A 22,730-nucleotide genomic window follows, 5' to 3' on the forward strand; every position below is an offset into this window, starting at 1 on the left:
CGACAAGGATGAGTGACACAGACCCCATCCACGTCTCCACCATTGCTGCCGCCTCTGTCTTCGCCGCGTTCCGTCCTGAGGTGGAATCATGGGATGGGTTCCTTGAACGCTTTGAGATCTTCTTACAGGCTCATGATCTCACAGACCTGTCTGAGGGGAGGAAGAGAGGCGTTTTCCTCCACTACTGCAGCCCTGAGATGTTCGCCACTGCGCGGATTCTGTCTGCTCCTACGCCTGTGCACACCATGCCTTTGGACCGGCTCTTGGCCAAGCTCAAGATACACTATGAGTCTATGCCTTCTCACTTCGCCCGCCATCAGTTCTTTAAGTGGTGCATCCAAACTGAAGGCCAATACATCAGCCAGTACGTGGCTGCTCCGAGGGCCGCCGCAATCCACTGTGAGTTTGTGGATTTAGACGACGCCCTCCTTGAACAATTCATTTATGGCCTCCAGGACATCTACCTCTACCGCCGCATTCTCTCCCGGGCTGAACTGACCCTGAAGATCGCAGTGGATGAGGCGCGTGCCTATGAAATGGCCAGGAAGTCTACCCCAGACCTCCGCCGGTTCCCTCTGTCGGCCCTGGCTTCGCTGCCTCACTCCTCCGTCCACTGTCGGGCTTGGCCCCGACAACTCCCGATCGGAGGTCGATCTCGCCATTGACCGCCTAAAAACTGTTTGCCTCCGGGATGGCAGTTCCTGCCTCAGCTGCGGTGGCTGCCACTTTCATTCCTCTTGCCGTTTCCGCTCAGCCCTTTGCCGCAAGTGTGGAAAGAAGGGCCACATTGTGGCCATCTGCATTCTACTCCTGTCAAACCGCGACCTGCCAAGGCGCCCGTTCCTACCGGCCGCCGACCATCCTCCGGTTGCCTAGGGTGCTACGCTGTTTCGGAACCAGAGGACCCGCTCCCTGACTGGATGATTGACTCTGCTTCCTCTGCTTTGGGGGGCCAGGGTAAAATGCATCTCCGTGTCTTCCTCGATGACCGCCCCTGCACCATGGAGCTGGACACTGGCTCGGCCCGCTCCATTATTTCCTGGGACATGCTTAAAGCCTTGCTGCCTCACCTCTGTCAGAGCCATCTATCTCCCACTATTTGTCATCTCCAGGACTACCAAGGCAATCCCATTCTCATTGCGGGATGCGGCACCTTTCTCGTCCAATATGAACAGTTTAAGGGCCCTCTGCCCCGGTTGTTGTCCGCAACCCCCTAGCTTCCCTTTTGGGGCTCGACTGGTTCCGAGCTTTCGGCCTCTCCATAATGGGCATCAATTCCCTATGCCTGGCTTCCAACCTCGATTCCCTTCTGGCTGAATTTTCCAATGGCTTCAATAATGCCCTGGGTTGTTATCAGGGCAACCCTATCTCCCTCAATTTGGATCCCATGGTGGCGCCCATCCGCCTTAAGGCCAGGCGGGTGCCATTTGTGCTTCGGGCGTGGGTTGACGTGGAGTTAGACAAGCTGATCGCACAAGGCATCTTGGAACCTGTGGATCACTCCCCTTGGGAAACCTATTAAGTCCAATGGATCTCTGAGGATCTGTGCGGACTATAAGACAACCGTCAACAAGGCGTTGCAGGCTCATCCCTATCCTGTGCCAGTCGTGCAACTTGTGTTGCACTCCTTGGGTCAGGGCAAAATCTTTGCCAAATTGGACCTGGCCCAAGCGTATCAGCAACGGCCCGTAGATGACACCACCACTGTGGCACAAACCATCGTGACACACCGTGGTGCCTTTAAGTGCCGCTGACTTCAGTTCGGCATCAGTGTCGCCCCTGGCCTTTTCCAGGGATTGATGGAGCACCTGATCCATGGCATCCCTGGAGTTATGCCGTATTTTGACAATGTCCTGATTGCTGCTGCCGATCAATCAGGACTTGTCAAAACACTTTGGGCGGTGCTGACAAGATTTAGAGCTTCTGGTCTCCATTTGAAGCGCTCTAAATGTCAGCTGGGCATTCCTTTGGTTGAATTTTTGGGTTACCTCATAGATTCTCGAGGTATCCACCCCACTCCCGCCAAAATCGAAGCCATTGTCTCCACCCTCACCCCTTCCAACAAGGTGGAGCTCCAAGCCTTCCTGGGCCTTCTTAATTTTTACTCCGCTTTTATTCCTCATAAGGCTTCCATTGCAGAACTTCTTCACCGTTTGTTGGATGCCTCCACCCCTTGGGTCTGGACGAGCCGCGAGGCACATGTGCTCACAGCTGTCAAACGCCTCCTGACAGCTGCCCCCGTGCTCATTCAATACAATGAAGCGGCCAGGCTCCAGACATATCTCCAGGCCCAGCATACTACCTTCTGCCAGGCCTCCAGCAAGTGTCCTGCCAAGATTCTTATGGGCTGATGACTCCGGACCACTCTGGACCGCTTCTACCTCTCCTATGCCCCATCCGGCCTTCCACTCCAAAGGCCCCATCGGTCCTTTCTGGTGGGGGAGGGGGTCTTCACACAAAACTACACTGGAGATCCCAATGGCTTCCAGGTGTCATAGCAGAACTAACTGGGCTCTGTTCTTACAGGGTCCAGCTCAGCGACGGATGACTTTGGCGGCGCCATATAAATCAACTGTGCTGCCGTGAGGCCTCTCCATTACAATCCCAGCCGGCCTTACCAACACCCCGACCGCAATCGGATGCTGCACATCAGCCAGCCGCTCCAAAGCCGCAATCGCAGTCAAACACGGCACAAACATTACTTCCCGCCTCTCCACACCGCGTACTGCCTGCTGACATCGCGGTCAGGAACTTACCTTTGAACATTCCTGTTGGTCCAGGGGCCGGGCCTTCAGCTCCACTGCGTCACGACTGCAGACCTCCTCCTCCAATGACGGACATTCCCTTTCCAAGGTGTTCCCAGCGCATGCGTAGAAGACCACAATATCTAGACGATTACGCATGCACAATCTGGGGGAAAGGAGTGTTGCGTCCTCCCCGACGCAGCCGGCAGCTGAAGCCAGACCCAGAAGAAGATCTGATTGGCTCTGGTGCGGCAGCCAGCCGGTGGGAGAATTGCCGCTTTCCAATTGGTTCCCCGCCTGACAGCTGTCAAATATAAATAGCTGTCAGGCGGGCATCGTTCTGTTCTTGTTCCATAGTGTTAGCTGTTGCTTAAATGAAGCCTGTTTTGAAGAACCCTCTCCTCTGTGCCTGAGTACTTAAAACTCACACAAACTCATATTTTATTTTAACCAATTAATTATTGCAGAAGGTCTTGGCAGATAGTTTGAAAAATCAATATGTCCAGGATAGGAGTTCAGCTTTTAGATAGATGTAAACAAAGTTTTTGAGGAAACCCATAACTAATTACATACAGACATTCAGGGCTTCTCTTCCTTTTTGATGCTGCACAAAAGTAAAAACAATCCAGAATATACAACAAACTTAGAATTACCTATTCATAGAATTCTCTTAGTCTGTCAGTTATTTCAAATGGTTAAATGCTAATATTATCACAAAATTTTAATTAAACTTCAATTACATCTATCTAAACCATATCAAGTGCTAACACACTATTTTTATTTTTCCTGATAGGCATTCATTCCATATCAACCTTCTCTTTAACATTTCAATTTTTCGTGGAAGCTTTTATTTGTTCACACAATAATGTGGATGGGATTACAAATAGCCTATAATATAGCCCCATCAAAATGGTCTAATTCAGTATATGGGTATTTGTCTAGCAAATGTTCTTCAACCCATTTTTGAATTATATATTTCTTTGTTCTCCAGATAAGGAAATCTCAATTACTTTACCTAGTCTGGACACTCCAATACAAAAAAATGCTGAGGTCCTAAAAGAAACGCAGAGAAGAGCAGCAAAGATAATAAGGGTTCTGCAGGCTAAATCATATGATGAACAGCTAAGGGAACCAGATATGTTTAGCCTAACAAAGAGAAGACTTAGGGGTGACATAATTGTCTTCCGATACTTGAAGGTCTAGTCAAGAGACAAGGAGGTTGATTTATTCTCCATAGTACCTAAGGGCAGGAGAAGAAGCAATGGGCCATTGCTCATTGGAAGGAGATTCAACCTGGAAGAAGGAATCGTTTTTTGACAATGAGAACAATTAATCAAAGGAACAGCTTGCCTTCCAGAGTTGTGGGTTCTCCAACTAGAGGTTTTCAAGAAAAGATTGGACAACCATTTGTCCAGGGCGGTTTAAGGATTCCTGCCTTGAGCAGTGGTGGGGTTCAAATAATGTAACAACCGGTTCTCAGTCCTAATGATTTCTTCCAACAACTAGTTCACCAAACTGCTCAGAAAGTTAATAACTGGTTCTCCTGAAGTGGTGCAAACTGGCTGAATCCCCTCACTGCTTCCAAGGTCCCTTCCAACCATATGACTATGCTTTCTAAAATGGCAGCAACATATATTAATATAAAGATTGAATAAAGGACAGATTTGCAAACTGAATTTTCTCAATGAAGAATGAACATTAAAGTTGGATGAGCTATAAGTATGACCTGAAATGACAGATTGACATGAAGAAACTTGATTAGATCTGGATGGCTGGGACTGTTTTGTTTCGACTTGGTTAGATATGGATTCAACAAGTGTTGTTATGAAATCAGGTTGGTAGTTGTGAGTCCAGACTTGTTGGGATTGAGCAAATAAGCTGGTCCATTAAAGTCTAACAGTCTGATTGTCTTTTGGTGTTAGGAGTAGCTAATCAAAGCAAGAATTTTTTAACCATGGCTTGTTTAAGCCTTACAACTGAATGGAATAACTGCTGTTCTAATAAAATATAATCTTGAACTGAGAATACAATAAATCTCAAATTTCTAATCCAAGCTTGTTCAGAAAACAACAAAACAAGGTGTTAGAGTTCCAAGTATCATGTAGAATTAAATCAGAGTCCAAGGCAAAACTATCCTTAAAGTTCCAATTTAATAAATCAAGACATCTTGGTACATCTATGGAATCCCAATTCTGGAAGTTACCTAGGATTCCCATCCAGTTGAAAGTTCATGATCTTGTCCCCACACCCACAAATCCATCACATGGTCCAATCTTCTTCTTCCACGCTGGCATCTCCACCCAGCTGGTTCCGGTCAGGTGCAGAGGTGCGGAGACAAAAGATGACCTTGGCTTCTAGAAAAGAATGACAACAACACATTCCACCATTCTACTCCTTTCTATTTCGCCCTGCCAACTACTACACTAATGAAACAGCACAGTGAAATAATAGAAAGTGTGGCAGGTCAAAGATCCTAAAAGGGATATAACTGCAGGCCTGACAGGTGGCCTCTCCTCAGAAGAAAAACATTTCCTGAAAAGAGAATAACATAAAAGTTAACATAACAAAATTAACCACCTCTTCCCCCCTCCCGCCCCAGGGGGACCCTTTGGCTTATCGGGAAAATTCTCATGGAATTGTTCCACTAACTTCTCCACTTTTACGTTCCAACTGTTCACCCAAGTGGCTTCAGACAAAGGGTAACCCTTCCAATGCACTAAATACTGTAAGCGACCCCTATTCAGCCTGGAGTCTACGATTTTTGCCACCTCAGATTGTGGTTCCTCTTCTATCACTACAGGAGGAGAGAAAGCTTGGGTGGGTGCTCTTATGCTAGACCCAATTACTGGTTTCAACAAGCTACAATGAAATTCTGGGCCAGTTTTCCCTAGACTTCTGGGTAGACTGAGTTGAACTGTAACTGGGTTTACTATCTTCACAATTGGGAATGGAACTAGAAATTTTGGACCAAATTCCTTGCTAGGCATTCTTAATCTTATGTATTTGGTAGACACAATAACTTTGTCCCACACACGGAAGGGGGTTTGGAGCGAGCGGTGATTTTCAGCTTGCTTCTTGTAGGCTTCTGCTGCATCTGCTAGAGCCTTCTTCGTATTTTCCCATCCTTTCTTTAGCGTGCCCATCCATTCATTACAAGACATGGAGGAGGGAGGTTCTCTAGGCAGCTCAGGCATGGCAACAAATTCCATGTTACTGGTAATCTGGAAAGGAGTAAATCCAGTGCTGCTGTGAACCGCATTGTTGTACGCCACTTCGGCGAAGGGTAACAAGTCTGATCAGTTGTCTTACAGATAGTCCATGTAACACTGGATGTATTGTTCCATCACTGTATTGGCTCTCTCTGCTGCGCAGTTCATGCTGGGATGAACCTCTGAGCTCAGTTCTTGTGTGGACCCAATGGATCTCAGGATCTCTCTCCAGAACTTGGCTATGAACTGGACTCCACGATCTGAAATGATCCTCTTGGACAATTTGTGCAGGCGATAAATGTGTTTCACAAACATTTTCTCTAATTTCTTTGCGGACGGCAACCCTGAGCAAGTGATGAAGTGCACCTGCTTGGAAACCAAATCAATAACTGTCCAGATTACACTGTTCCCAATACTGTCTGGGAGTTCCATGATGAAGTCCATTGTGACCTCTTCCCATGGTCAGTTAGGGCTGGCCACTTGTAGTAGTCCAGGGGACTTCTCTGGCAGTGGTTTTATCATTGCGCAAGTAGCACAGCTTTTTACGTAATCTTCCACCTCTGATTCCATCTTTGGCCACCAAAGTTGATGCCTGGCAAGGTGGAGCGTTTTTTAGGAATCCAAAGTGGCCTCCTCATGGCTTCGCTGTAGAACTTCCAGCATCAACCCCGCATGGATGTACAGTTTGGACCCCTTCCAGGCTAATCCATTTTCCATCATTAGGATTTCCTGGTTATTGTTGGGCCGCTGGTCTGTTGGGAGCGCCAATTTCATAGCTGTCATCAGCTTATCCTGGCTTCCATTACTGTCATACTGCAGTTTTCTCGACAAAACATCCCCCAATAAGTTTTTTGGTACTTGTTGGACCCCTGGGGTTTTTGTCTCTGCTGCAGGTGCTGCAGGTTCTGGGCTCTTTGATTCAATCATCCCTGGCTGGCCCTTTTCCTCCACCGGTGGTAGCGGCTCAAACACAATCATCAATTTCCTACCACAGTCTTCCCACTTTATCGTAGGCTTCCACTTGTCAAGCCATGCAAGCCCCAAAGTTATTTTTTCCGGCATCTCTGGAGCCACAATGAATCTGAGAAGTTTATAATGGCGGCCCACTTGTAACTTCACCAGTTCAGTTACTAGCATGGCTTGGGCCCCTCCAATTAGCCTTCCATCTAGCTACTCAACCCGAATGGGACAGGCTAGAGGTCTTGTGCTTATGCCTAGTTGCAATCGCCATGCTGATTAAGCATCGAGTGCAACCGGTGTCCACAACTGCTTCAACTTCCCCTTCCACCCCCGTCTCAGGTACTTAGAGGTTGACTTGGAAGGCAAAGGGGTGGATGGGTGCATTCACCATTGGGTCATCTTCAGCATTTTCCTCCTCCGAAGCCTCCCCATTGGTAGGACTCTTCTTCACCTTAGGTTGGGAATCCTCTTCCAGAGGTTGTTGGCCCAGATGACTCTTCTGTGGTGGCACCTGGGGCCTTCTCTTTACCACCATGGTGATTGGTACACACATTTGTTCTTTGACATTTTCCTCCTCTGAGGCCTCCCCATTGGCAGTACTCTTTGTTACCTTAGGTTGGAGATCCTCTTCCAGAGGTTTATTGCCCTTTTCCTCCGAGGTCTCCCCCTTGGTAAGACTCTTCATCACCTTAAGTTGGGGATCCTCTTCCAGAGGTTGTTGGCCCAGATAACACTTTTCTGGTGGCATCTGGGGCCTTCTCTTTACCGCCATGGCGGTTGGTGCACACGTTTGTGGCATTGAGTCTGGAGCCAAGCACTCTGATGCTTTGTGGCCAGGTTGACAGCAATGGTGGCATTTTATTGGCCCCCACGAGGAAAGGAACCTAGTTACATCTCTAAACTTAGGGACCACCTCATCACATTGTTCCACTATCCATTCTGTAGCTTCCCCCTTGGTAATCCCTTCTTCCATTGTTGAGAACCTTTCTCTGTAGGAAGGTGGGGTAAGAACTTGTTGGGGCATTGCAGGGAAGTCTGTAACCAGTGGGGAGGTCAATCCCTTGGTTGGCCACTGCCCAGTTATCTGCCATGGTGCAATCTGCTGAGGGAGGGCAGGTACCCATTGGCATCCCTTCCATCCATGATCTGGGGTTAAAACTCATCCCGGGGTTGCCTGATTTCCCATTTTGATAGGGAATCTGTCTTCAACTCAGTTGCAGGATATTGGTTCATTTCATTTATCACTGTTTGGAAGGAGTCAGAATGTCCACTCCAGTTTTTTCCCCCAAGCCTTGGCTGGGGGGGAAGGAGGAGGAGCATGCACTCACGTTTAGTTGTCCAAAATGGTCCGGGAAGCCCATCAGAGATGACTGTGTGATGGTGGCTGGGATCTCCATTCATCAGATCTTCTGGCCATCCTCTAGTCGTGTGGAGAATAAGCCTCTCCATTCCCCTCCATTCCATCCCCCTCAGGCTGTGCCTCTTGCTAGATGCAATATATCTTGAAACAGAAATTCCTTCGCCTTTGAAGATTTGAAGAGAAGCATCTCATCTTAGCTTCTTATCTCAAAAGGCTTTCTCATAATTGTTCACTGATATTTTATGCTGATCCGGTCAGGTCAGTGTTGGGAATCAGCAATCCCTCACCAGCCCTCATTGCCGGGGTTTTAAAAGGAAAATTGGGATAATGCCAGCATTCCAAGTATCATGTAGAGTCCAAGGCAAAATGATTCTTAAAGTTCCAATTTAATAAATCAGATATCTTGGTACATCTGTGGAATCCCAATTCTGGAAGTTACCTAGGATTCCCACCCATTTGAAAGATCATGATCTTGTCCCCACACCCACAAATCCATCACATGGTCCAATCTTTTTCTTCCACGCTGGCATCTCCACCCACCTAGTTCCGGTCAGGTGCAGAGGTGCGGAGACAAAAGATGACCTTGGCTTCTAGAAAAGAATGACAACACCATTCTATTCCTTTCTATTCCCCCCTCCCAACTACTACACTAATGAAACAGCACAGTAAAATAATAGAATATGTGGCAGACCAAAGATCCTAAAAGGGATATAATTGCAGGCCTGACACAAGGATCTTGTTTTGACATAACGCTAAGCAAGATATGCATGGAGCTAACAAATTTCCTGTGATAATCAGGTCGCCAGAAAGGACCAAATTTGGCAAAATATACTGGTATTTTTTTTAACATCATAATAAAATTTTGGGCTTATTATAGTGTGACCAGCCTGCCAATGGGCAAATAACTGAGCCTCAGCTCTTTCTTTCCAACATGGAAATATTATAAATAGTATATAATTAAATTCGTAATGTGTTTTGAATGTTTGAAATATTAAAAATGATAAAATTGCAGCAAATGGTTTCACCTGAGACTTGGTTGAAATATATTGCCTACTGGAAGAGCCAACAGACAAAATTATTGTTTTGATGACCTCTAGTGGAAGAAACATGAATATATTTTATATTGTTTCTGTTCATCCCTAATGAAAACCACTACTTTTTCTGCAAAAATTGTTTGCTTGTGATGGTTATTTACCAGCAGATTGGGTCTAACTAGTGACAACTATAATGTCTCCTTACAAAAGTGTTGAAAATAAATCTTATGCATTTAGACATTATTTATATAAACTCAAAATTCCAATTGAATACACACACACACACGCACACACACAAATATATGTACACAGCAGTAGTGGGTTCTGGATCTCGTTGCAACTGGTATGATGCAATGGGGCCTGGAGTCCACATGAACCAGCGATGCCTCCTCAATGCTCCAGCTGCTCGGCGGAGTGTCGTGCATAAGCCGTATGCGCCCTGCGCATGCACAGAAACGCCGAAGAGTTCAAATACAGATAAGGACAACGGGTGGGCGGTTGGGCCCTCTGGAGCACCGTACCAGAATGGTACCTGGTGCTCCACCGCCTGTAACCAACCACTGGTACACACTCACAGGATGTGCAGCCTATATGGTCACTTGAAATATATGCAAGGAGAGGATAGCTTCAGAAAATAAAGGCTACAGGTCTACATATTTCCAAATTAATCCACCCTCCATCAAATTTAATTATGTAACTCAGCCATGCAAGTAGAAAATCAGTGAGTATGAAAGTGAGTATGAAAATCCACTCGAATGTACACTTCACCATATGGAATCTAATTGCTCAGCACACATGAACAGTTATTTATAAGGAGGATCAATCTCAAGTGATAACTAATTTGATATTTCCTTTATTTTGAACAAGCTTAGATCTCACACCATATGAAAGGAAACACATGAAAAGAGGAAGAATTTGTTTTAATGGACTATGGTAAATTATAATTTAGTTATTTAGTTATAGCTATTGTTCTTTATCTTCTATTTAGAAGTAACTATTGAAGCCAGGTTGCAATTTACTAAACCTTCAGTTCAACTGTTTTTCAATCTGACAGTATACACAATATAGACAATAATGGTGATTTCCATTACAAAGTGCTATGAAGGGCTCACACAGTAAACAACAAAAACCCAGCCTTACTTCAAAGTCTCAAATGTTCTCCTACATGAAAGGGTTCTCATTGGCGAATAGATCTTTCATCAACAAAAAAGTTTCTAGATTTTGTGTTTTTTAGTTTGTGAAATAAATTAGAAAAAGGGGGAAAACTGATATCCTGGAATACATATAAATCATTCAGTTTAATTTATAAAGGCATGATCAAATCCTAAACGTTGTTGCGGGCACTCAGCTACACAAAATCACATGATAGTAATATGGGCTGCATATAATTGTAATAAATAAGCACCTCTACACCTGACCAGAACCAGCTGGGTGGAGATGCCAACGTGACCAAAGAAGATTGGACCATGGGTTTCAACTGGGTGGAATCCCAGGAAGTTTTCAGAATTGGGATAATGTCAGCGTTCCAAAACAAGGCGTTAGCGTTCCAAATATCAGGCAGAATTAAATCAGAGTCCAAGGCAGATCTATCCTTAAAGTTCCAATTTAATAAGACAGACATGTTGGCACATCTTTGAAAATCCCAATTCTGAAAACTTCCTGGGATTCCACCCAGTTGAAAGTTCATGATCTTATCCCCACACCCATAAATCCATCACATGGTCCAATCTTCTTCGGTCATGCTGGCATCTCCACCCAGCTGGTTCCGGTCAGATGCAGAGGTGCGAAGACAAAAGATGACCTTGGGCTTCTAGAAAAGAATGACAACAACACATTCCATGATTCTACTCCTTTCTATTCCCCCCTCCCAACTACTACACTAATGAAACAGCATAATGAAATATTAGAAAGTGTGGCAGGCCAAAGATCCTAAAAGGAACATAACTGCAGGCCTGACAGGTGGCCTCTCCTCAGAAGAAAAACGTTTCCTGAAAAGAGAATAATATAAAAGTTAGCATAACACAATTAACCACCTCCCCCCCCCCCCCCCCCCGGGACCCTTTGGCTTATCGGGAAACTTCTCGTGGAATTGTTCTACTAACTTCTCCACTTTTTTTTTTTTTTTTTAAATATATTTTATTCAATTTTCACATTCCATTTGCAATCATTTATATACAGGGTATTCACTATAAGAAAAGAGAAAAAGAAAAGAAAAAGGGAATAAAACAAACAGATAAAAAGGAAACACAACTCATCATTCACAACCCCACCTAACCCTTCCATCCTCCATACACCCCATCTACCCCCTCCAACTTTCCTTTCTCCCTCTAACACTCCCCTCCTACTTCCCTTTCCCCTCAAACCTTCCTTCTCCCCTTACTCCCCAGACACCCTCCTTACATTCCCCTTACTCCTTACATTCCCCCTACTCCTTCCTTACTCCTCCCTCTTCCTTCCCTCTACCTCCCTCCTTGGTGTATGCCTTTATTCGAGTGTTGTTTGATCTGATAAAAGTAAAATGAACCAAGGAAAAAAAAAGAGATAAAAAAAACAAAAAAAACAAAAACAAAAAAAAACCACCGTATATAAATACATTCTTGTTCTTTTTAAGACTATGTTAACACCCCCCCACCCCACCCCCCACAAATCCCCATCCCTAATCCTCCCGGCTTCCCAGGGCCCACACCTGGCGCTACCTTCTGTCTAAAATATCTTGTGTACATATGGATTAAAAAATAAAAGTAATATATCAAAAGAAAAAAAAAACAGAGAAAAAACAGAGAAAGAAAAAAAAAAGGGGGGGGGGAAAGAAAAAAGAAAAGGAAAAAAAAAAGGAAACCACTCTTTGTGTTGATCTCAGCCCCCCATCTTTATCTATGTTTAAATAGTATAAATCCTTCTATCTATATTTTATTCTCGTCTCTTACTTCTTTGCTATTTACCCCAACCTTCTGTAGGTTCTCCCGTTCCTCTTCCTTAACCTCATGATCCCTTCCGATAAAATTTAAGCAGCGTGGTTCATACCATATATTCAAATATAACTTTACAGACAAGTAATCAAACTTTCCCTTCTAGTAAAATTTACACAGCATGAATCATCTTTCTTTAAAGCAGCGTAAATCAAATATTACTTTACACAGAAATCAATTTCTATCTTAAGATAATTCCAACCAACTTCCTCTTCAAATAGGATTTAAATAACGTAATTCATTCCACATGCATTTTACCCTTTTCCCTTACTTGTCTGATATTTTTCCCTTCAAGTAAGTTAAATAGCATGGGTCATTCCACATATTCGAATAATACTTTCAGCAAAAGTCAGTTAACCTTCTATTTTAAAATAGTCCCTTCTAACAAGGTTTAAACAACATAAATCATTCAGCATTCTTTTTACACATTATCTTAAAATAATCCCAACCGACTTTCTGTTCTAATAAGCTTTAAACAACATAAGTTTTACCCTCATCCCTTGCTTGTCTGATGTTTACCACAAATAACGTAGTTCATTCCACATGCATTTTACCCTCATCCCTTACTTGTCTGATATTTACCACTATCAAATTTATACTAGCATTTGTTTAAAATGTAATTCAGAGCAATTTATAAAATAATACTTTCAGCAAAAATCAGTTATCCTTCTATTTTAAAGTAGTCCCTTCTAACAAAATTTAAACACCCTAAATCATTTTGCATTCTTTTTACACTTATCTTAAGATGATCCCAACCGGCTTTCTGTTCTGATAAGCTTTAAACAACGTCAATTTTACCCTCATCCCTTGCTTATCTGATGTTTACCACTATCAAATTTATGCTAACGTTAATTTAAAATCTAGCTCAAAGTAGTTTCACCCAGCTTTCCCTTCTGATAAAAATTAGTCCGCTTTTTCTACCGGGGAGAGGTCTCAAGCCCCCATTCAGTCCTCAAGCATTTTGAAATGTCTAAATTCTCGATCTCCGTTTTTCTACTTCTCCGAGGGAGGAGGGGCTACCCCCTCCATCTTGCAACCACATGGTCAACCGCTCGGCTTCTCCTTCCGCTTGTCTCTCCACTCTTCCAAACGCGTCAGGAAGTCCCGCCTTCAGAATCCTACAATAGAAATCTTGAGCCTCCGAAACAGAGTTAAGACGAAATCTTTGATTCTCAAATGTAACTGTGATACCGGCAGGGGCCTCCCATCTGTATCGAATCTGTTGACTCCTAAGCTCTTTGGTTAAAAAAGTGTAGTCCCTTCTTTCTCTCAACATCTGGAAAGGTATATCTTTGAAGACAATCAGGTCTTGGCCTTCAACTCGGAGCCTGTTATTATGAAATTTTTGCACGATCGCATTTCTAGATTCTTTTGTAGAGAAATGTATAATTATGTCCCTCGGGAGCTGTCGCTGTTCCGCTATCAATGAGTTCTGGCGATAGATTTTCCGAATCTGCCAATCAAAGTTAAGTCCCGGGCTTCCCAGCGCATGGCTGAAGGCTTCAGCAAAGGTCTGTTTCAAATTCTCTTGCTCCTTTTCACGGAATCCCCTGACCCTTATCGCAGATGCCTTCCTATTAAAATTTATCACCATAAGCTGTTTCTCATTGTCTCTAATTTTCTGTTGTAAAATTTCAATATTGGTAGTCAAATTTAAGTTAGCCTTCTCCAGACTTTCCAATTTGTTCTCTATTTCAGCAGAATAATCTGACAGGGCAGACACAGCTGCAAACGTATTCGCCTTCATTTGATTAACTTTAGATTTTAAATCATCATATAATTCCAATACAAATTCCCTGATTTCTGTCTTAAAAGCGTTAAGCATTTTAAGGAGATATTCCTGTGTTAAAAGTTCCCCAGCAGAAGGCACAGGAGACAAAGGCTGTGTTTCTTTAAATTCTTTTGTAGCAAGACGCTTCCTTGACTTGGGTGGCATAATAAATAAGCAAGTAAGCAGAGCTTCGCTCCCCTCTATTTCCAAAAAAGAAAAATTTATTTTGTTAAGGAGCAGTCTGCAGGGAGATAACACCGGCTAAGTACATCAATCATCCACGGAGAGAAATCGCCATTTTGAGGTCTATTTAGACAAAGAAGTCTCTAAGACGAATGGTGCTGGTATTTACGATAGTAATAAAAACATAAATCTCACAGGGGTGGGACCCGCCCGTATCAATTCTAGCTTGAAAAAACTTTGTCTTGTCCTGGGGGGGGGCTGGCCTGTCTGGGGCTGCCAAAAAAAAAAAAAAGGCAGCTGAGAAGAAATGGCTGGAGATAAAAGCTCCGCTTCGGCCAGATCTAATCTCTTTCCACAGCCATAAAAGAAAAAAGGCTGTGGCTTACGATTAGATCCTAACCTACGGGGCTATCCTCCCTGCCCCTTTCTTAGCCAAAAAGGGGTGCTATCTATGATCTTATTTAGATATACAGACCAGATCTCTGAGGAGCTCGGTGGAGCCCTCCTCGGCAACAGGCCACGCCCCCCTGGAATCCTAACTTCTCCACTTTTAAGTTCCTGCTTTTAAACCCAAGTGGCTTCAGACAAAGCGTAATCCTTCTATTGCACGAAATACTGTAAGCGACCCCTATATAGCCTCGAGTCTAAGATTTTTTTCACCTCAGATTGTGTTTCCCCTTTTATCATCACTACAGAAGGAGGGAAAGCTTGGGTACATGAAATGAATTAAATTCTGGGCCAATTTTACCTGAGACTACTGGGACTTAGCAGGGGTGTTCAGTGAGGAAGATTGCAACTATCTCCCCCCACCACCAGCCCGAAGATTGTGCAATAGACTTCAAACCGGGGGCTAACTTACCGAAGTTGAAAATGTACTCCATGACCCCCAAAGAGATGGTTGAATTTTTGTAATTTGTAATTTGTAATTTTAATAGATTTGTATGCCGCCCAATTCCGAAGGACTCCGAGCGGCTTACATAAAAGCAATACAAAATATTTAAAAAGATTAGATTAAAAACACGAGACAAAACGACTTAAAAACAAAAGCACAACATACACTCAGCTGTAATGGGGCTGAAGCTCAGTCAAGATCAACAGCCCCAGGCCTGCCAGAACAGCCAGGTCTTAACAGACTTACGGAAGGCCAGGAGAGTGGGGAGGGTCCGGATCTCAGGGGGTAGATCGTTCCAAAGGGCCGGGGCAGCAACGGAGAAGGCTCTCCCCCGGGGAGCCGCCAGAAGGCGTTGTGTGGCCGACGGCACCCAGAGAAGGCCTTCCCTGTGCAATCTTATTGGACGCTGGGAGGTATGTTGCAGGAGGCGGTCACGGAGATATCCAGGTCCTAGGCCATATAGGGCTTTATAGGTAATAACCAGCACCTTGAAGCGTGTCCGGAGACCGATGGGAAGCCAGTGCAGCTCACGGAGGATAGGTGTAACATTGGTGTACTTAGATACACCCAGTATCGCTCGCGCCGCTGCATTCTCGACCAACTGTAGTCTCCGAACACTCTTCAGGGACAGCCCCATGTAGAGCGCGTTACAGTAGTCGAGCCTTGAGGTGACGAGGGCATGAGTGATCATTTGGAGTGCCTTCCGGTCCAGGTAGGGTCGCAACTGGTGCATCAGGTGAACCTGGGCAAAAGCTCCCCTGGTCACAGCCGACAAGTGATGTTCTAATGTCAGTTGTGGATCCAGGAGAACACCCAAGTTGCGAGCCTTCTCTGAGGGGTGTAAGATTTCACTCCCCAGAATTAGAGGTGGAATATCTGGACTATTTTGGGGAGGCAACATCCAAAGCCACTCAGTCTTGTCAGGCTTGAGCGCAAGCTTGTTCATTCCCATCCAGACCCTGACAGCTTCCAGGCACTGGCACATTACTTCCATCGCTTCACTGAGCTGGCACGGGGCGGACAGCTACAACTGGGTATCGTCCGCATACTGGTGGTATTTGATCCCGTGCCCACGAATGATCTCACTCAGCGGCTTCATGTAGATGTTAAATAGGAGGGGGGACAAGACCGAGCCCTGCGACACCCCATATTCAAGGGGCCTAGGGGTCGACCTCTGTCCTCCGATCAACACTGACTGCGACCTGCCAGAGAGATAAGAGGAGAACCACTGCAGAACGGTGCCTCCCACTCCCACCTCTTCCAGCCGCCACAGGAGGATACCATGGTCGATGGTATCGAAGGCCGCTGAGAGGTCAAGCAGCACCAGGATAGAGGAATGCCCTCTATCCCTGGCTCGCCAGAGATCATCGGTCAGTGCGACCAAAGCGGTTTCGGTGCAGTAACCAGGCCTGAAAACCAGACTGAAAGGGATTGAGGAATTACAGACATCAATTTGAAATGGGGCTTTATTGAACTAGCGAAGTCAAAAAGTAGCAGCCCCCGTGCTCTTCAGAGAAAAGAAAGATGGTGGGGTTCATCTCTGTGTTGATCTGCAAGCCTTGAAAGCTGTATGTGAAAAGAACTCTTATCCCCTTCCCCTCATGAAAGATTTTCTAAGCCACTTGGCAAAAGGCAAAATCTTTACTAAGCTGGACTTGAGAGAGGCGTATTTCCGCATACAGATCAGAGAGGGAGATGAATGGAAGACTGCTTTTAACACTCCCCTTGGTAGTTTTCAGTACAAAGTCATGCCATTTGGGCTACAAGGAGCACCTGCAGTCTTCATGCAATACATAAATGAGATGCTACATGACCACCTGTACCACGGAGTGCTTGTTTATCTAGATGACATCTTGATCTTCTCTGAAACCCTAGAAGAATACGTGAAGCTGGTATGGCAAGTCCTGAAAAACTTTTGGCCGCCAAGCTATACGCAAAGTTGTCAAAGTGTGAGTTTCACAAGACCTCACTAGATTACTTGGGTTATCGCATCTGCACCCTAACCATTGCGCCACCTCGGCTCTTAAGAGGGGGGATATGCCATTCGAAGTCTGGACTGATCATGAAAACCTTGAAGCTATCCACGGCCATCGAAGATTATCTCCCAAACAAGTTTGCTGGGCACAATACTTCCAAAAGTTCAAATTCAACATTAAACACATCTCTGCAGGGAAGAACTTGTTGGCGGATGCTTTGTCGAGAAAACCGCAGTACGACAGTAAGAAGGAAAAAGTTGTTCAACCCATCATTTCTTCCTCCCACCAAGGTCACCAGGCCCAGGTCACCACCCGACACCACGATAAGCTGATGACAGAGTTCAAAGCCGCACTCCCGGCAGACCCGTGGTTCAACAACAGCAAGGACATCCTAACGATGAGCAGTGGTTTAACCTGGAAGGGGTCCAAACTGTACGTCCCTGCAGGGTTGAGGCTGGAAGTTCTACAGCGAAGCCATGAGGCGGAACTAGGAGTCCACTTTGGATTCCTAAAAACGCTCCACCTCGCCAGGCATCAACTTTGGTGGCCAAAGATGGAATCAGAGGTGGAAGATTACGTAAAAAGCTGTGCTACTTGCGCAACGATGAAACCACTGCTGGAGAAGTCCCCTGGATTACTACGAGTGGCCAGCCCTAACCAACCATGGGAAGAAGTCGCAACGGACTTCATCATGGAACTCCCAGATAGCAGTGGGAACAGAGTAATCTGGACAGCTATTGATTTAATTCTGCAAGATACTTGGAACGCTGACACGGGAGTTACAAAATCCTCCCAGTGACTGACTATTTCCTGAGTGGCCACAAAACTAGCATATGTAGTTGAATTAAACATTCTGAAACTTTTCTTGGATTTATCCATGGTTCGCTTTCCAGGGGTCGAAAAGCTCAATAAATTGCATGCCGGCAGATGTTGCACATTGGCGGTTGTGACACATATTTTGAGTGACAGGGAGCCGCAGCAGAGGGATGAAAGAGCCACATGTGGTTCCAGAGCCGTAGGTTGCTGACCCCTGACCTAGACACAGCAGAACATAAGAGAAAGAATGGGAGAAAAATCACAAAATAAAAAGACCTGCAAATAGAAGTAGAACAACGGTGACAACAGAAAGCTACCTGAAGTGTATGAAAATCTACTTGAATTTACACTTCATTATATGGAATCTAATCATAGAGGATCAATCTCAAGTGATAATTAAGTTTAACTTTATTTTTTAACAAGCTTAGATCTTACACCACGTGAAAGGAAACACATGAAAAGGGAGAATTTGTTCTGGTGCAATCCCAAAATAATTGGAGTACCACTTAAACACCATCAACATTGACAAAAATTATTATCAGTCAATTGCAAAAGGCAACAATTACTTGGAACTGCTTATATCCTATGATACCTTTAACACACCATCAAACAATAACGTCTGCTTATCTGACGTCCATGGCTATGACTTGGTAGGTGGATAAAATGCCAAATCCAATTTAAACATCTGTCTGACCATGCAACAAACCAGAGTTATATTCTTTGTGGCCTGGGTTTGATCCTTGCAATATATTTCACGTACAGCTATCTTTACTGGTTTTGGTTGTACTGCACTGTTCTTGTTATTCTTACAGTAGTTTGTTGCTAAATAGATTGTGCTGGATGCATTTGCAAAAGACAGATCTATACTGTTTAGCTATCTGCTGTTTAGCTATCTGCACACATAGATATTACACTCCAACAAATTCTACATATATACTTGCACCTGTTGGGGCTACACCTAATTACCCTGAATATTTTGAAAATAATATACTTTTGTCAATATTTGCTGTAGAGAAAATCAATATAACCAGACTAGAAACCAGGAGACCAAAACTTCTAGTCCTACATTATATACAAAGAAAGCTGAGTGAATTTGTACAGTCAGTCCTTCTCAATACTAGGAAGAAGACAAGGGCAAGTCGTTTCTGAAATCTTGGCAAGAAAACTGCAGGGACTAGTCCAGGCAGCCACCAAGAGTCAACAATGAGTCAAAAGTACACAAAAACCCCATGCTATTGGTTTGGAGAGTACAATATGTATGTAAAGGTTTGTTTAGCATTGGAAATATATTGCTCATTGAGTTATATGCTTGTTTATCCTGAAGAGGTATAGTCACATCTTCCCACATCCACCATTTGGTTAACTGTAAGTACTCAGTGAATGTTTTGGGTTTAATGACATATTCTAAGAATTTCTCAGTTGAAACATTCAAAGTTGCATGTGTGTCCTCTCTTTATTGTCATTTATTTATTGCAGCTTGAATACCTTGAATATCTTAAAGCCTTAATAACGAAGGAATAATACAGATTATCCTTGCCATATCAATTTGTTTAATGACTGTTCAAAGTTACAACAGCACTGAAAAAATGACTTACTGTATGACCAGGTGCCTATGCAAAACACACTTATGACTACTGTAGTATCCCCATGGACATGTGATCATGTGAACATGTGTTAGCAACTGCCATGTATCTATGACAATTGCAGTGTCTCAGGGTTATGTAACTTTGCAACTTCCCAGCCAACTTCTGAAAAACAAACTCAATGGGGGAAGCTGGTCATTCACTTAATGACTACATTATTAACAACTGCAGTGATTCACTTAACAACTGCAGTGATTCACTTAACAACTGAGTCAAGAAAGGTCGTAAAATTGGACACAATTCATTTAACAATTGCTTTGCTTAGCAATGGAAATTCTGGTCCAAATTGTAGATATAAATCGAGAGCTACCTGTAATGATAGCTTCGTATTTTTTCATACAGTGCAGTATTAGCTCTTCAATAGTGATTTATTTTTTCTGTTTTACCCTGCAGTACAAAAAGTAGGGAAGAAAACAAATTGCATCTGAGTACAAATATTGATTTTAAGAAAACAAAATATTACACGTCTCATTATTGTGTTGGGACAAATATTTTATCTAGAGACTTGTGGAAAATGTTTACTGAGGATAGAAGTTATAGATGAGTCTTCTCTTTGGATTATTCTTTGAAAATAATGAGACCACATCGGAAGTAGAATTAAAATTCTTCTTGATGAACAGCTTCTCATTTGTCTATAGAGATTCTCATTCATCAAGGTCACAATTGTCCCAAAGGTACTTTTATTTGAAGGCACCAGGAGTTTCTGATTTTTTTCTTTAAGAGGTTTCACTTCTCATTCAAGAAGCTTCCTCAGTTCTTACTATGTGAGAGGACACAGATTATTAGCATCAATCCTCATTGACTGGCTGTTTGCGGAATGTATAAATCCCTTCCATGCCCCACAAGTTAATTAGAACTGAAGAAACTTCGTGGATGAGAAGTAAAACATCTTAAAGAGAAACTAGAAAGCCCAGCTGCCTTTAAAATAAAAGCATCTTTGAAGTTTCTTATTTGCTTTGGATTTTCCTCATTTGTGTTGATTTTAGTACTTCTGCTATTCACTAGAAAATTGTTACTATAAAATCCCACTGCCGAGGATACTGAATGGATCTGGAATCATAGTCTCTCCTGCTTAAATGTTAAAGTTAGTAAACGAAGCCTGATACATTCTTGACAGGAGCACTAGAGGGGTATTTGCATCAAAAAGTCAAGGTAGTGACAGGAGTGGTGTGATTAAATCCCCATCTCTTTTTCACATCATGTACTGTGCACGATTGCAAAAAGCTACAGAGCTTCAATCACACAATTGTGGCCCTCTTGACTTTTTTCACATTTACAGACCCCACCTTGTGATTTCCACTATATTCAAAGCTAGCAGAGCACATGTACTCAAATTTAAAAGTTTAAAAAAGCCATGGTCAACATTCACAGCATTACCCTCCTCAGAAATGTAGTATTTAAATATTACTGGCGGGATGACGCATTGTCCTGAGGCAGTCTTGTTTTGCTTTGTGCAACATAATCAACCCCTGGGGTTTGTAATCCTGTAATCCTCCAATTAGTTTATAATTTTGTGGTTATGTGTGAACTCTAACAATTGGGGGTTGTTCAGGAAATGATGCTACTTAAATAGAACATCGTGAGATTAATATAGTTATTAAATTTATTGTAGGCAATGTTACATTTCTCATGTAATTTCTGCAAGACAGCTGAATCAAAAATCATTATACACACCCACATCCTACTATTGCCTGTGCAAAATCTCTTTAAATTTTTACAGAAATAATCCACTTTTGACCTGGCTACAAGCACCCCGTTTTTCTTCACTTACATGTCCAGTGTTCTGCTTCCTTTTTCTTGCCAGCATAGCATCCTTTATTTGGGGGGGGGGGGGGAGAGACACACCGATAAACATTGGATTTGCTTTAGGTGACTCTTTCCCACATTTATTTCATTGCTCAGAACGGTTTAAAAAAGATATAAAATGATGGTCCTGCGCACGGATGGTACCCTGTGTGCTCGTTTATGTAGGCCCTGCAGTACTTCAGCTATCAAAACACACACACACACACGCGCACGGGGCGGGCTGGGGGCGGGCGGAGTAAACAGGGGGTAAAATACTCAAAACAGCTTCGATTAGAACGAGGACCTCCAGAGCTTCGGCTGAGCTCCGCGTTCCTCCACTTTGGTTTTCTCAGCTATTTGTTCAAAGCGAAAACAATACGTCTGAACAGAACAAAACAAAAAAAAATTCCCTCCCTTTCGCGCCGCTGATAGGCTCCGCCAGAATAGCAACAGGCCGGGTCACCGAAAAGGGCAAAGCCTGCGGTAGCGGAAAGAAAAGTTACTCGCGGATCGCTTTGGTAACTTTCAGATTTCTCCCCGCTGCTATGAGCAGGGCGACGAGATTCATCACCGGTCTGGAGCGCCTGGGGAAGGCGGCCCTGCTGTAAAGGCGTTTGAGTCTCGAAGGCCCCCTGGTCTTTCTCAGGCTCCAGCCATGTTACTCGGGCAGAAGAAAGAGGACCTCAGTCCGAAAAGCCAGAGCGAGACAGAAGAGGGTTCCGCACGCAGGAGCCTTCACGAACCCCCAGCTCAAACAGGTAAAGCAACCGAATCCGGATTGTGGACATGCTTTGCAGACTTGACAGATGCAGATAATGTTCGTCTGTAACTTTCCAGTTTCAAGAAACAGAACAATAACGAAGGGGCAAAATGCTTGGTAAGAAACAAAATAGCCCGGAAACTTTGCAATCGTTTTGTCAACTCAACTTTCTCATTCCTGTTTTTCCTTTAGGGAGGTGCTGGAAGCAACACTATCAGTATATATGTGTACAATATAGATCCTTTGGGCATTTCGAGAAGCCAGAGGAGGCGAAGGAGAAGAATTCTGCTTGTTCTATTTTAGCTTGGTAGCATTTCGGTGTGGTGTGTATAAAGCTAAGCAATGAGAGGCAGGTTGTGTGCCTTGGAATCAGTCTTGATTCCTGAAAATCCCTGCGGGTTTTCTTGGCAAGATTTCAGAAATGGTTTGCCATTGCCTCCTGCCTACTCTCCTGTTGAATAAGAGTACTTGGCTGATGATCACCAGCTGGCTTTGTGCCTGAGGCAGCACTAGAACTCAGGTCCCCCAGTTTCTAGCCTGAAGCCTTAATCACTATCGTAATCTAATATATCAACTTGCTCTCATTTAAGCAATAGTAAGTAGGTTTTGATACAGTTTTTCCTTGTCC

The 22,730-nt window shown here is 43.9% G+C and overlaps 1 protein-coding gene across 3 annotated transcripts in view; it reads left to right on the forward strand.

Moving 5' to 3' along the window:
• Positions 1-19,161: 19,161 nt before the first annotated feature.
• LOC106556430 (solute carrier family 2, facilitated glucose transporter member 12) overlaps positions 19,162-22,730 on the forward strand; it is a 38,003-nt gene continuing 34,434 nt past the window's right edge. Inside the window, exons 1-2 of one of the 3 annotated variants that reach the window (XM_087718452.1) lie at positions 19,262-19,279; positions 21,872-22,100. In XM_087718452.1, coding sequence (XP_087574578.1) covers positions 21,998-22,100 — 103 coding nt within the window. In that variant the 5' untranslated portion in view covers positions 19,262-19,279; positions 21,872-21,997. Of the gene's footprint in view, positions 19,280-21,871; positions 22,220-22,730 lie in introns of those variants that run through there. The other 2 variants (XM_087718455.1, XM_087718453.1) reach the window with 2 other exon arrangements.

Source organism: Thamnophis sirtalis, unplaced genomic scaffold (assembly GCF_051295495.1).
Source record: "Thamnophis sirtalis isolate CommonGarterSnake01/CBP01778 unplaced genomic scaffold, rThaSir2_p1.2 scaffold_6, whole genome shotgun sequence".
Classification (NCBI taxonomy): Eukaryota; Metazoa; Chordata; class Lepidosauria; order Squamata; family Natricidae; genus Thamnophis; species Thamnophis sirtalis.